General features: G+C 38.0%; 1 protein-coding gene across 4 annotated transcripts in view; it reads left to right on the top strand.

The window, feature by feature from the left end:
• The window catches only part of LOC111865096, a 47,067-nt gene that overhangs the window by 4,241 nt on the left and 29,569 nt on the right, over window positions 1–13,257 (top strand). For all 4 annotated transcript variants that reach the window (XR_004513093.1, XR_004513092.1, XR_002842923.2 and 1 more), the window contains exons 3-8: window positions 2,618–2,797; window positions 3,583–3,684; window positions 5,674–5,814; window positions 8,111–8,249; window positions 9,997–10,103; window positions 11,360–11,522. Coding sequence is in view for 1 of the 4 variants with exons in the window: in XM_023852830.2 (XP_023708598.1) it covers window positions 2,618–2,797; window positions 3,583–3,684; window positions 5,674–5,814; window positions 8,111–8,249; window positions 9,997–10,103; window positions 11,360–11,522 (832 nt within the window). In the remaining 3 variants the exon portion in view is untranslated. The remainder of the gene's footprint in view (window positions 1–2,617; window positions 2,798–3,582; window positions 3,685–5,673; window positions 5,815–8,110; window positions 8,250–9,996; window positions 10,104–11,359; window positions 11,523–13,257) is intronic.

The raw sequence follows: 13,257 nt of genomic DNA, 5'->3' as shown, positions 1-13,257 counted from the left end.
GTCCAGTGATTGAGACTAGCTCTTTCTAAGGGGCCCAACTGAGTAGGTTAAACCTTCCCTATACACCTGAAGACGGAGACAGATCCAGTCTCCGAAACGTTGTGGTTTTTTGTCTTTTTTATATACCGGACGATGGGTGAAGTCCAAAATAAGCCAAAAGAAGTACAGTATACACCATCGTCAGAATCCTTTCAAGTCTATGTAAGCAGTCAAAGGGTTCTGGACTGAATTGTAGCAAGCATTACCTGAATTCAGCTTGCTTATGATTTCCTCAAATCTAATCTTGATTTGTTACTATCATTCCCTGTTGTTTGAATCTTTCTACATTTTCAGAGGATCTGTTACCTGTCTTTCTGTTATGATTTTGGTCTGCATTATGGTGATGACACATTAACATAAAATTAGTTTTCTTTGCATTTACTTTTTAGACCAGCCTCCTTACTAGTGTCAATTAAGAGTTTCTTTTTCTTTATGGTACCTAAATTACCCTGTGACAGATTTACACCATCAGAATAGACTGGTAGCTGATGTGTCCCATTTAATTTCAGTCCCAGTATAATGACCACCAGTGGTCAGAAGACAGAATTGTATCCAGCTTAGCAAATTTGCTATAAGTCTATAGGTCAAGGGCAGCATCCAGCATAATCTGCTGTAATTGATCATTGTAACAGTGGTAGATGTATGACTCCTGGTCTTTAGTTTAATGTTTCCCTGTCTATGGAATTAAAGTTGAGTCAGGGAAGGAAGGAACACAACTACCATCAACCCCCCACTTCCTCCTGTTGTCATTTTTATTGTCTTTCATTCCAGTCATGTGCTGCCACTCTTTGTGGTCTTAGTTTGTTATTTATTTTGTACAAAGAATAAATGTGCTATAGGTAGGGTGGAGGAACAGGCAGCCAGCTTGCGCATTCCCAACAGCTGTGTTTGTTCTTTCCCTAACCTGAGTGTAGTATGGCCTGAGTCACTTAGAGTTTCATGTAAAATAGGAGTTTGACTGATGCATGCCAAAATTAGATCTGTTTTGATGACTTTTAGCATACATACATACATACATACATACATACATACATAGCATTCCATAGATCCATGAGTTAGTCAGATGACCTACCGGATGTGGAATTAGTCAAAAATCATACAATACATATATACATGCACAATTCAAGTTCACATAAATAGTAAGGATTTCACAAAAGTAGTAAAATATCCGTCATAAATCCATACATTAACATATACCAGATTTTTTTTTTCCTGTGTTCCAAACAAGAGAAAACATTACATACACTTTATGTTGTTTGGAAGCATAAATTGCTCAACAGAGTAAAAGGAGTGTGTAATTAAGTATCTCTTTAGTGCTACTTTAAATTGTCCCTGTTTATCTATAAGAGTTGTGATATTTGGTGGTAGATTGTTGAAGATTTTAATGCCAGTATAATATGCACTCTTCTGGAAACAAGAGAGGCTGGCAACTGGTCTGTGAAGCTGATTTTTATTCCTTGTGTTGACATTGTGTATTGTAGAATTGGTTGGAAAAAATTCTTGGTTTTTTACAATGAAGATCATTAAGGAGAATATGTATTCACATGGGAGAGTTAAGATCTCTAGCCTCTTGAAGATATTTTTACATGATTCTCTTGGTTTAACACCAGCCATTATTCTAACAATTTTCTTTTGTAAGATGAATATCTTCTGGCTGTAAGATGAGTTACCCCAAAAAATTATTCCGTACTTCATTACAGAATGAAAATAGGCAAAATAAATCAATTTGAGAGTCTCAGTAAGCTGGAAGTACCAAATTTAATCAAAATGTGTACCATAGTTTTGGAGAAGAATGCATACAACTGGATAGATATTATTTCCGTATATTTCTGTTATGGATTAATTTTATTCACTTTGAGCAGAGGGTATAATCATGGTTGTACATAACACTTGTATGTGTGTGCACGCGCGCCTTGTGAAAGGATGTGTTTTTGTAGCTCCCTTCCATGGGACCTGTTATTTAAGCATTGGCAAAGATGATGATTTCATTCAAAATACAGTAGAGGATACAGAAAGGAGAAAAATATGCTTTATGCATTTACAAACTGTTTTTATAGTTATGTACTGGAAGACATGTTTATTTTTATTTTTCTTCTCAAAGACTATTTCTTTCAGCATTTCCAATAGAAAAATATCTATTAACTTTGTAACTTTGTGTCTCATATATGTAAAAGAAGTTCAGGTGGTAAAATAAACCCATAAATACCTGTGTACCAAATTACAGGACTGTAGAGTTTGTAGTTGTTCAGAGAAATGTACCTTAATATGACAAAATTATCGTTTTGGAGACAGAGTTCACCATCTCCCATTGAGAGCACCAGGTGGTGGGGAAGAAGCTAAAGGAAAAAGTAATGAGAGTAAAATTGTTAATTAACGTAGCTCATCACGTGTGGTTTTGTCATGAAACTACGTTAACAGTGTAGAAATGTAAATTCATTAGTGATTTAATTACTCTAATTGAAGTGAACGGATTTATGTTATTTATAATTATTTAGATAATGATTCATTCTGGGAAATATCCCAGACTTCAGAGTAATGGGATAAAACTTAGGAGTTTGTTAATTTCTGTTGTTTCCAGACTGAAGTAGATGTGTTTCGCAAAGATAGTCGCAAGCTGCCTATAGGGGATCCAGACATTGACTGGGAAGAAACTGTTTACTTAAATCTCATTATCCATCAGTTCGACTACACCTTAACTCTTGCTATTTGCACCCGAACAAGCCCCAAAGAATTACAAGTTCTGAAGAGACATTCACAGGTAAGCAGCTGTTTCTCTTGAATAAGATACCTACATTATGTGCATTTCATTCAATAGGGCGAGGAGCAAGTCAGGATACTGATATATGTAAGAATCAGTCCTTTCTACCCATAGTTCCTTCTCCTCACTTTCTCCTCCTGCCCTTCCTTCCTTTGTAACTTTTTTCCTGACTTGTTACTCCCATCTTGATCTTGATCTTCCTGTTGTGTATTTTCCTTTAGTTTCACATTTAAAACTTTTTTCAATTCTCCAATTATTAAAATGTATATACATTAGTTTATTCTTTATATAATTTATCTTTACATTTTTTCAGGTTTCTGTACATGCAAATTCTGTACACATGATATTGTTTTTAAGATCAGGGACTTTGGCACACACAATCTGTAAACTCTCCCATAAGTGGAAAACTGCCATTCAGCAATTAATTTGTATTGGTCCTGTTTTGCATCGTTGTAATGTCACTTGCATGTGGTCCAGCTCACCAAGCATTACATTTTGTGGCACAGCTGCAACTAAAAGTTGCAAGAATGTGCCTATTTGGTTTGCCATATCTGTTAGTCCATTTGCTTATACGTACAGCTTGAGAACTGCTGCATAAATTTTTGTGGAATCAGGTAGTGGGGAGCATTCCAAAAATTCTGGTTCAAACTGGACAGCAGTAATAGACACTTTACTGGAGACCTGTGTTTCTGCATGCATCTTGACCATGACTGGCTATTTATTTTTATTGCTGATAACGCGGTTTCTGTATTAATTATCTGATTTGGCAGCACTGTTTATTCCAGAAAGTATATGCATCTCCGAGTCGAAGAAGAATGGATACTAAAGGAGAAGTGGAAGAGATGACATACCCTCATATCTGCTTCATGGTGGATAATTTTGATGAGGTATGACAGACGAATTCTTGTATTTTAAGTTTCCTCCCTCAGAACCTTAAATTATATTGGTACTGTTGCAATATATATTTTTGTTTGTTTCCAGTAGGAAAGTGTGGTAATGGACTTAATGGTTTGAAACATGTGAATATTAACACACTTTTGTATACGGTAAGGAGAATGCTCCAAATCCTGCATTTGCAACAGTTTGCACTTTGAGGAACTTTATAAAGTTGACTGTGTAGAATATAAATTAGAAGTCAGCTGCAAAATCTTTGCGCATTGTGTGGAAAAGATGAATGTCACAAGTGTTTTGGAAGAACTGCTGTCTCCTTCATGGTTGAGATAGTAAGTACTCAAAAAAATTTGGGATATTTTCAGAAGACTCTGTATTGAATATGGATTACTAGGAAAAATTGCAAGCATGACGTAGAGTTACTGATCAAGTTGGTCTTGCAGTAGCTGATTGCACTTGCATTCAAGGAGTGCTGAGTTTGAGTCTCAACCAAGACATGTAGTAACTTTTAAACAAATTTTTAGAAAAGTATTGCATGTAAGATGAAACATTAAAGACATTTGTTAATTAAGAAGGTATCGAGTTTTTGAGAATTTAAGTAAGAGAGAAGTGGAGAGAAAAGATAATCAGGGTTACAGTACATTTTCTCTCGTCACCTGAGATGTAGCAGTCAGGACATGGCATTGCACAAGAGAGATAGGAATGAGAAATGTTGCTCAGATAGTGTCAAGGGAAGATTCCACTTGCAAGACATAAATGTAGATGGATCAGATTTTGAGAGAAATATGATGCAAAGGATTGGGCTGAGTTCAACTGTTTTAGGGAAAGGTCCAATGTTAAGCTTTAGTGAATATATTAATGAAACTTTGGGATCCTTAAAAAGTTCTCTGTAGCTATTTTGTGCCCCAGACCATTGAAACATGTCGTTTTACAATACTGTGAAGTTAAGCACACTGGCTATAAAACTAAAATTTATGAAAACTGATTGTGTTGGAACTCTGGGCCTGAACAGGAAAGATGTACTAAAAATAGTAAAGAGACAAAACAGGATAGGGGAAATTATAGCTCAGCATTCTGGCCCAGTGTCTATGCTGAAATTATGTGGCAAAAAAAAAGTCACTATTATCTCAACAACATGGTGATGAACTGAGAAAGGTGGGAGAACAGGAAGAAGAAAAAGAAGAACCTGTTTCAGTTCTGAACTACATTCAAAGTGTGATAGGAGATTATATGAGATATCAGCTCCTTCATGCTTATCATCTAGAAAGAAGAAAGATGACTAAATGCTACATGAGAATGTTCAGATTATTCAGTGCCCCAATTCTGAACTCCACGATTATCTGCAGAAGAAATTCATAAGGGAAATGAATTGATCACATGCAGGTTAGAATTGACATGGTTTAGGCTTTACTTGTACAACATGGAGGTGGTGTTGAAATAGAAGTGCCAGGGCCACATTTTGTGGACAACACCGTGCCTAGAATTCTTGAAAAACATTTCCCAGGGAGGATTCCTCCAGCTGAAAAGAAATCAAGGACAAGAAAGAGGTGTGTTGTATGTTACAAGAACAAAAAGTGGAAGGAGACCGTGTTTTGGTTTCCTGATTGTGAGACTGGTCTGTGTGATGAGGTTTTCTTCAGGTCTTACCACACAAAACTCAACTATTAAGGTAAAATCTATTTCATTTATGGAAACTTCAGTGTAAAATGAATATTCTTCAAAAGTGTAATTCAGATCATTTATTTATTGGGGAAGTAATGCCCTTGTGAAACAAATTTAGCGCCATAAAGCAAATATTTAAATCCCCAGGCAGAAAATGCACCCACAGTACAGCAGTAACTAATAGTTTAAATGCCACCATGCTGAGGGTTTAAAAGCAGGGACTCTCTTGACCACCTGAGTAACTGAGGTTTTCGGGGAAGGTACTGCACCATTGAGTTAATTATGTTAATGAATAATTGAGCAGGGTGTTAATGTGTTAACAGGTGTTCTGTGATATATTGGTTCGAGATGGTGAGATGGTGTGTGTGGAGCTGGTGGCCTCTGACAGAGATGGAGCAATACAGGGTGTGATATTTCTTGGTTCCATTCGCTATGACGCACTCAAGAAAGTATACGATGCCAGGGTAGGTTGTTGAGCATTTCACATATTGAAAATGTATGTAAAAAGGTAAAGCTATCCTGTAACAGGCTGTTGAGGGCCATAAGGTTGTGAGATGTTGAGGCTCCCACATTTTCCAGACTATCGGCTCACTGATGGTGGTGAGGTATTGGATGTGTGTGTATGTTTGCAGACTGAAAGCTTTGATGTTACCTGTAAAGTAAATTTGATGTTTCACAGGCCTTAGCATATTTTATATAGGCCTGGGCATCATGATCTCTGGAAATGAGAATATAGGATTGAAATTGTAAAAGATTGAACTGTGTTGTTATTTTGTCTGAAACTTTGATTTCATGTCATACTTTGAATAGGCAGCTTGGAAGAAAGTCCAGTATGTTCAACATGATCTCCAGTATGGCAGTTTTGATTCTTGTTGTAGGTTGAAAACAGAACTGAGGAACATTGTAATGATGGTATCATGATCTGTATCACTGTGTAGTGACATAACCTCTAAGATGTGCCCAACACAGTTTATTTTTATCAGTGGTTATAAATACACATTGCTTTGTTATGTATGAACAGTTATCCCTGTAAGTCCAGACTGTTGTTGAAATGTGATACGTGATAAGATTCATTGAGTTTTGACTTAGTAAAGACTAATGCACAAAGGATCATTTCTGCAGCTGATATATCTTTAATCACATACACCACCAAAATTTTGTCCTTATGAAATTTGGTACAAATGTTAACATTTTTTAAATGCAAAGCAACAACAAATTCACAGAACAGGTTAATCTAGAGACTGCAGTGTAGATTTGTACTCTTGAGATGCATGGTTGTGATATTGGCTGGGTCACTGGCTGTCTTGACTTGAGGATTCCAGGGTCTTTCTGAGTCCTGGGAAAACATTGGGATAGTGCTTTGATTAGGTCACAACTGCTTCCTTCCAAACTCTTTCTAATTATTTGATCATGTATGTAGTCTTCATTGTGAAAACATCATTAAATGAACCTGCCCCCAAAACCAAATTCAGCCAGACGTAATTCTTAATTAATATTTTTAAGACATTTGGAACAAATATACATATTTGTTAGTGTTACAGAGTTTACATGTGTATTAGCATGTGATGCAAGTAATTTTGCAAGTTAACTGTCATATTGTCTATCATGTTAGTGCTGTTGGCCTTAGAAGTTCATCTGTATGAACACGACCCAAAGTGTAATCTCAGAAACTTTCTCCAACAACAGATGCATGTTGTTTGGCTTTGAGTTTCATTTTCACACCCAAGCTTATACAGTCAGCAGTTGGCATGGCGATAAAGTTTTAAACTTTCTTAGGTCACTTAGGTACTTAAGAACATGTCTCAACTTATGAAATGGAAGTGAGTTATGAGACTTGCTTTTAATGGCTTTTAAGTCTTGTGTCTGATATCGTGGCCTGTGTGCTTGAAAGCCGTAATTGTGAAGCCAGCAGAGAGAGATATTGCTAGGGAACGCCTCTGCAGACACACCCATTGCTAGGCGCAACAGACACACAAAACACACAACATTAGAAGTGCTGTTGGAATCAGTGTTTTGTGTGTGGTCGTTGCCAAGGCTATAAAGTGATTGTCAGCTGCCATTATGAGACAGAGTCTTGAGAAAGCAGTTAGAAGAGCAGGAGCTTGGTGTGAGGTGACTGCCAACCTGTGAAGATGTGAGTCTGGGAGCAGAGGAACGTCCAGTGTTGGAAGATGTTATCCAGCGGTGCAGTGAAGAGGGTGACGGAGGACACTACTCTTTTCATGATAGTCATTTGTAAAGGGTAGTCATGAGTTGTGTGTTATGCCAGTACATCTGATCACTAATCTGAATCCCATCTGTAGTCACTCAAACATGACAGTATTGTTAAATAAGATTTACCAAATTTTTTTTATTGCTAGTGGGGTGGGACTAAGTCCCTTGTACTGCGGCCACTTCTGGCCTATTGTACCAGCCCCAGATGATAGGTGAGGATGATTGTGTAGCAATTGGTGGAATGAAGACTGGCAGGTGAAACCGAAGTACTCGGAGAAAACCTGCCCCAGTGCCATTTTGTCCACCACAAATCCCACTTGACCAGACCCGGGATCGAACCTGGGCCGCCGTGGTGGGAAGCCAGCGACTAACCGCTCAAGCTATGGCGCGGCCTTTACCAAATTTTACTAGTGCATTTATTGAATGTGTACCCCTAAATTTGATAATTAAATGTCCATACATATCAGGGCACCAGCTGAGTTAAATGAATAGTACTTTTGTTATTTAATTGTCTTCTGATAGGTTTTTATTACTTGTTTCTTACAGTCCAGTCTCAGTAGTAAGATGGCCCAGCGGATGACATTTGGACTGTTCTCTGGTGCCACAACTCAGCGAGTAGAGTTTGTTCGCATGAAAGGCCCTCAAGGAAAGGGCCATGCAGAAATGGCTGTTACAAAACCTAAAGGTACCAATCTAAACATTCCAGTTTAAGAAATTATTTTTGAACTCATGATTGGAAACATTTTTGTAGTTTGGTTATATAATGATGCTGTCAGTACCAGTACTATATAGTGTCACATGATAGGATGATCAATGAATGTGTAACAGTTGGTGGAATGAGCACTGGTAAGGGAAGTCAGAGTATCTGGAGAAAACCTACCTCAGTACCACTTTGTCCACCACAGATCCCATGTGAACTGAACTGGGATTGAACTTGGGCTGCCACAGTGGGAATCTACTTACTAACCATCTGAGCTACATCGTGACCTAGAAGATTTTTATATTAGTCACTCAGTACAATGAAATTTTCAGAGAATATTTCTCTTTAATATTTTCTGTAATAAATGGGTCACTTTCTGAGGTAACAGTTTATTTTCTCTCAATGTTTGACTTCCTCCAGCTAATTTTCAGATTTAATTTCCTAATGAAATGTATTTGGACAAAGGAGGAGGAAGTAATACAAGGGAAAGAAAACGTTAAATTGTTCCCATGATATCGTGGAGACACACATGGAGTGCAGATGTAACTCCGTGCGTTCATAACCTTAACACTGGAAGGAGGTGAGTGGTCAGCTTCACTCCTTGGCTGCTTTGCTGGCAAGGGAAGATTTCACTGTACCACCAGGTAGAAGACTTGGTGGCCCCTAGAACCAGTCTCTACGCTGTTCTTAAGAGAAAAATCACTTGTCAGGCGTGGGAATCAACTCAGATCTCTGCACACTGCTGTTTTTGTTCTCAGACTGAGACCGTTCTGTTCCTTTCATGCAATAACAGTTTTATACATGTTAGAACTTTGAGAACATCTGTGCACTAACATAAATAAGGCAGCCCTCTGCTTTCCTGGAAAGTCCCAGGGGGTGGAGGGGGAGGGACAGTCTCAGTGTGTCAAGAAAAAGAGGTGCAAGCAGTTGTGGCCCCTCCCCTTCAGCTCACGTAACAGTATGTTGAAAATGGAATTTAGTAACTTTCTAATGACCAATAACCAGGGCCCATATTTTGATGACCTGAAAATATTAAAAAATGACCGAAATAATCCAGAAAAATGACCTAAAGGAGAAAAGAAAGAACACTTCGCTTCCATGTTATTCACATTTCAGAAAATATATGAAGAAAAATTCCCTAAAATGGCCAAAAATGACAAGAAATACCCTTAAAAGTCTAAAAAATTACCCCCCCAAATGAAAAAAAGACCTTAAACCTAAAAATGTCAAAAAATTACCTATAAAATTTACATTTCTGTAACAACAAGGTTTATATATTTAATAGCATCGCATAGGATACAAGGAAGAAAAAATGACATGTCATCAAAATCTGGGCCCTGCTAATAACTATGTACCAGACTACAGTGCATCACATGCTAGACAACAGTAATATTTGTCGTCAGTGCCGCAGAATCTTGAATCAAGCAGCATTATAATGGGTCTTTGGAAATAGACTTTGAGGATGGGAGGTGTATGGAACTGGTCCAGTATCATGTTAAGTGGCAGGCTATCAACAGCATTGAACCTGCAGGTTCTGTTACCATAGGGAACCCTTATTTCATGTCCCTTGGTTTATGGATATTTTCATGTAAAGTTCAATTTCATTGAGCCCAAGTCATTAAGCTCTGTGTTAAAATGTTTCAAATTGACTGCTCTTCAAGAAAACCTTAGATGTTGGTTTCACTCTGGCTAAATATAAGCTGTTAATGTAATGGGAACATTTTCTGTGCAGGTTCTGGAGCAGAAACCCCTACTTCTGAACCGGGATTGTGTGCAACGGACATGTGGGACTCCGACTGGGATGAAGACCCAGAGGAGTTCTATGTCTATAGACATCAGGTACAGTGCAAAGCAATGTTGCTTTCTTTATGTGGGTGTGAAGTTATGTCTGTTGCCCTTGGGGAAGAATGTAAACTGAGGCTGTTTTATCACAGGATGGTGAGGATATTTGGGCCCAAGGGTGAAGATGTAATATGAGGCTGGTGGAAATTACTTCATAGGAACTTCATAACATACAATGTTCATCTCATACAGTCGGAATGATTAACAGTTTAATTTCCAGAAACTCTTAGCATCACTATTGGTAGCTTATCTGCCATTCTGGCCATTTTTCGCAGCTAGCTAATGATTTGAAACATTTCACTAAATAAATGAATAGGAAATGAACTGTGTTTGCCCATAGAACTGCATAAGGTAGCTAGATGCGACATCTAGCAGCAGAGGAAAACATCATATAATCAAAGCACATTGTGTGAGTGCACAATGTGCTGTGGTCAGATATGGTAGTCAGGGCAAAAGCACTGGAAAGTGGCCAACCTCAGATTGGGAGTAAACCTGATAAATGAGAGGATGAGATATGAGGCATAAGCATGCATGGGGGAAATGATAAATGCAAACACAGTTTTGTCATGGAACTTGGAGAGTTGCTGTGTAGAGAACCATATCTGTTATAGAAAGCATCCAGGAAGTAGCCTCCTCTGCAGCAGGTATGGGGGGGGGTAAAGTGGACAGGGCATGAACCTGACTGCTGACATCCGCCTAGTGCCGAGGTGAAGAATGGTGGTGCTATATGTCATCCCTCTCATACATCTTCATGATGTGCTTAATTAATTAAGCACAGGAACAACTTTACCTTTACCTTTTATTCCATGAAAAATTGATAGTTACTTCGCCAGTTAGGAAATTTCTCCTTTTGAGCAACTTGTCTCATCCTCCATAGTATTAGTCACCAGGACAGTATTAATGTAATTTCTTTATCACACAGTTGCCTCATGTTTCTTTGAACATGTATTCTTGTAAACATCCTTAATATCTTAACACTTCATATAGTATGGAGTTTGGCTTGAAGTCATTGGAGCAAGGTTTTCTCTGAATATGGTTGGTTTTTTCTCATCAATCATGATTCCTTCATTCGTCCATGCTCATCTGTCAGTGGCTCCTGAGGTGTGCCATAGCCCTGATCAGGCAGCACATTATCACGTTCTCAGTCTTTAAGTTGGGAACTTTACCTCTGAGCCAACACTTGGTTCGTTAGAGAATGAAATTCATTAGAGGCAAACTGTCGGTACCCTAACGCTGTTTCCTTCTTGACACAGAGGCGGCTGAGTGACCCAAGTGCAAATCTGAACAACTTTGTGCGAGGTGGATGGAAGACAAAACCATATGAAACAACAGGCGCTAAGTCTCGTTCAGAGAATGAGGGTCTAGACTCCATGGCCAATGGACTCGCAGAAATAGAGGCAGGTGATGTGAGAGATGGTAAGAAGCAAAGCTTTGTTTAGTTGTGTTTCAATGGCTTAGATCATATTATAAGTACAGCAAATTGGAGTTGAAATGTCAGCTCTGCTCACCAGATTATGAAGTCATAATTGTTAGTGATATGCTGAAATCTCATTGTGCCACCCATTTCTTTAATATTATTTAGAATTGATGTGTATTTTCTAGTTCCCAGTTGAATCCTTGTATACATAATATAATTTGTTTTTTAATTACATACTTCATAGCTGGCATACCGTAATCATCTTTAGTTTTTCAGGGAGTATTTGTGGTCACATCCTGATGTGACTCGTGTACAGATAACTGTAAATTGGTATCTATGTTTACTGCCTGCTATAACATTAAAGGAAGCTTGCAATTTGCCCACATTGTGTTTTAATGGGTTTGTATGACTCTAACAGTATGTTATTTCCTTAAACAGCATTAACTGATTGATGGGTGTCATGGAGAGACAGTGTTTTCTCTGAAGTAGGGTCTGAATTTGTAAATGTTTGGATGAACTGCAGGTTTCCAATGGTTGAATTGTTTTGTTCTCATCAGTAGGATGTGAAATACCTTTAACCCCTATATCAGGCAAGTAGATATGTATGACCCTGTGAGTTTTTGTTCTCTTTTGTTTTTAATATAGATGTTAAATATGTAGTATTACATTATATGTTGCTGTATAAATATTGGACTATTTTGTAGGCTTTGAGGTAATTTGTTGTTACCTGAATGTACCAGTATTGCTGTTTGCATGCATCTTGTGTGTGTATATTATGCTTACTGTCTAGCAACTCTTTGCTGTTTTTCATGTATGTTAAGTATATGTACTGCGATTGGAAAAAGGAAATTGGTGTAAGCAGGTTTCGGAAGTCTGCAGCAATGTACAAACCAGTTTTCATCTTCTCCCACTCAGCTACTCCATGTCTCTCTGACGGTTCACATGTTGCCAGTTGGTCATACGCTCTAGGAGATCATGTAGATACCTTCAAACTCTGAAGTAGGAGGGACATTTCTGTGCCTTCTGCTGCTGGCTGTATGGCAAACTGACAGTAGAGAACTGTTACCGAGGACAAGGGATTGTGATGATGTTACATCATGGGAGGAGGGAATGTAACTCTCATCCACTGATGCACATGTTTAAATTATCTGCTCGGAAAATGATTGATGTCACAGCAGAGAAGGTGGTGAACACAACCAGCCTTTCCCTTTGATGGTCCAGCCAGTACTGTGCTTTTAATGTTTGTCATGATAAAGGCATTCTTTCTATGGCAAGAATTTACACTGTTCCGTCTATGCAGTCATTAAGTTCCCAAATCATGAAAACGGCTTTTAGGTTCTTCCTCATTTGATGCTCAACTTCAATAATCTCAAACTAATAATCTCAGAGTTAAATTTCCTTCATTAAAGATATTTTCCTCAGTTCAGTGTTTAGATCCAGTTCTCCTTAAGTAGATCTTAACTGATGATTTCACTGTATCCTGAAGCAGCTCAAAGAATGTTTGATGTTAATAATTTATGACTCTAGTATCACATGTAAACAACATTCTATACACAAGACATTTATTACACCACAGTAATATCACACTAACAGTTACAATTACAAAAGACAAGTCTGTCCAATGTGACTATTTCAGTTTTCTCACTTGATGATTCACTAGCCTTACATGTTTTGATCCATTTGGATCATCTTCAGAGGCACCAAACACTTTTTAGAAACCACTGTCACAACAGT

The sequence above is a fragment of the Cryptotermes secundus genome, unplaced genomic scaffold, assembly GCF_002891405.2.
Source record: "Cryptotermes secundus unplaced genomic scaffold, Csec_1.0 scaffold4417, whole genome shotgun sequence".
Taxonomy (NCBI): domain Eukaryota; kingdom Metazoa; phylum Arthropoda; class Insecta; order Blattodea; family Kalotermitidae; genus Cryptotermes; species Cryptotermes secundus.
Note: the sequence above shows the minus strand (reverse complement) of the source record. Positions and strands in the feature narration are given on the sequence as shown.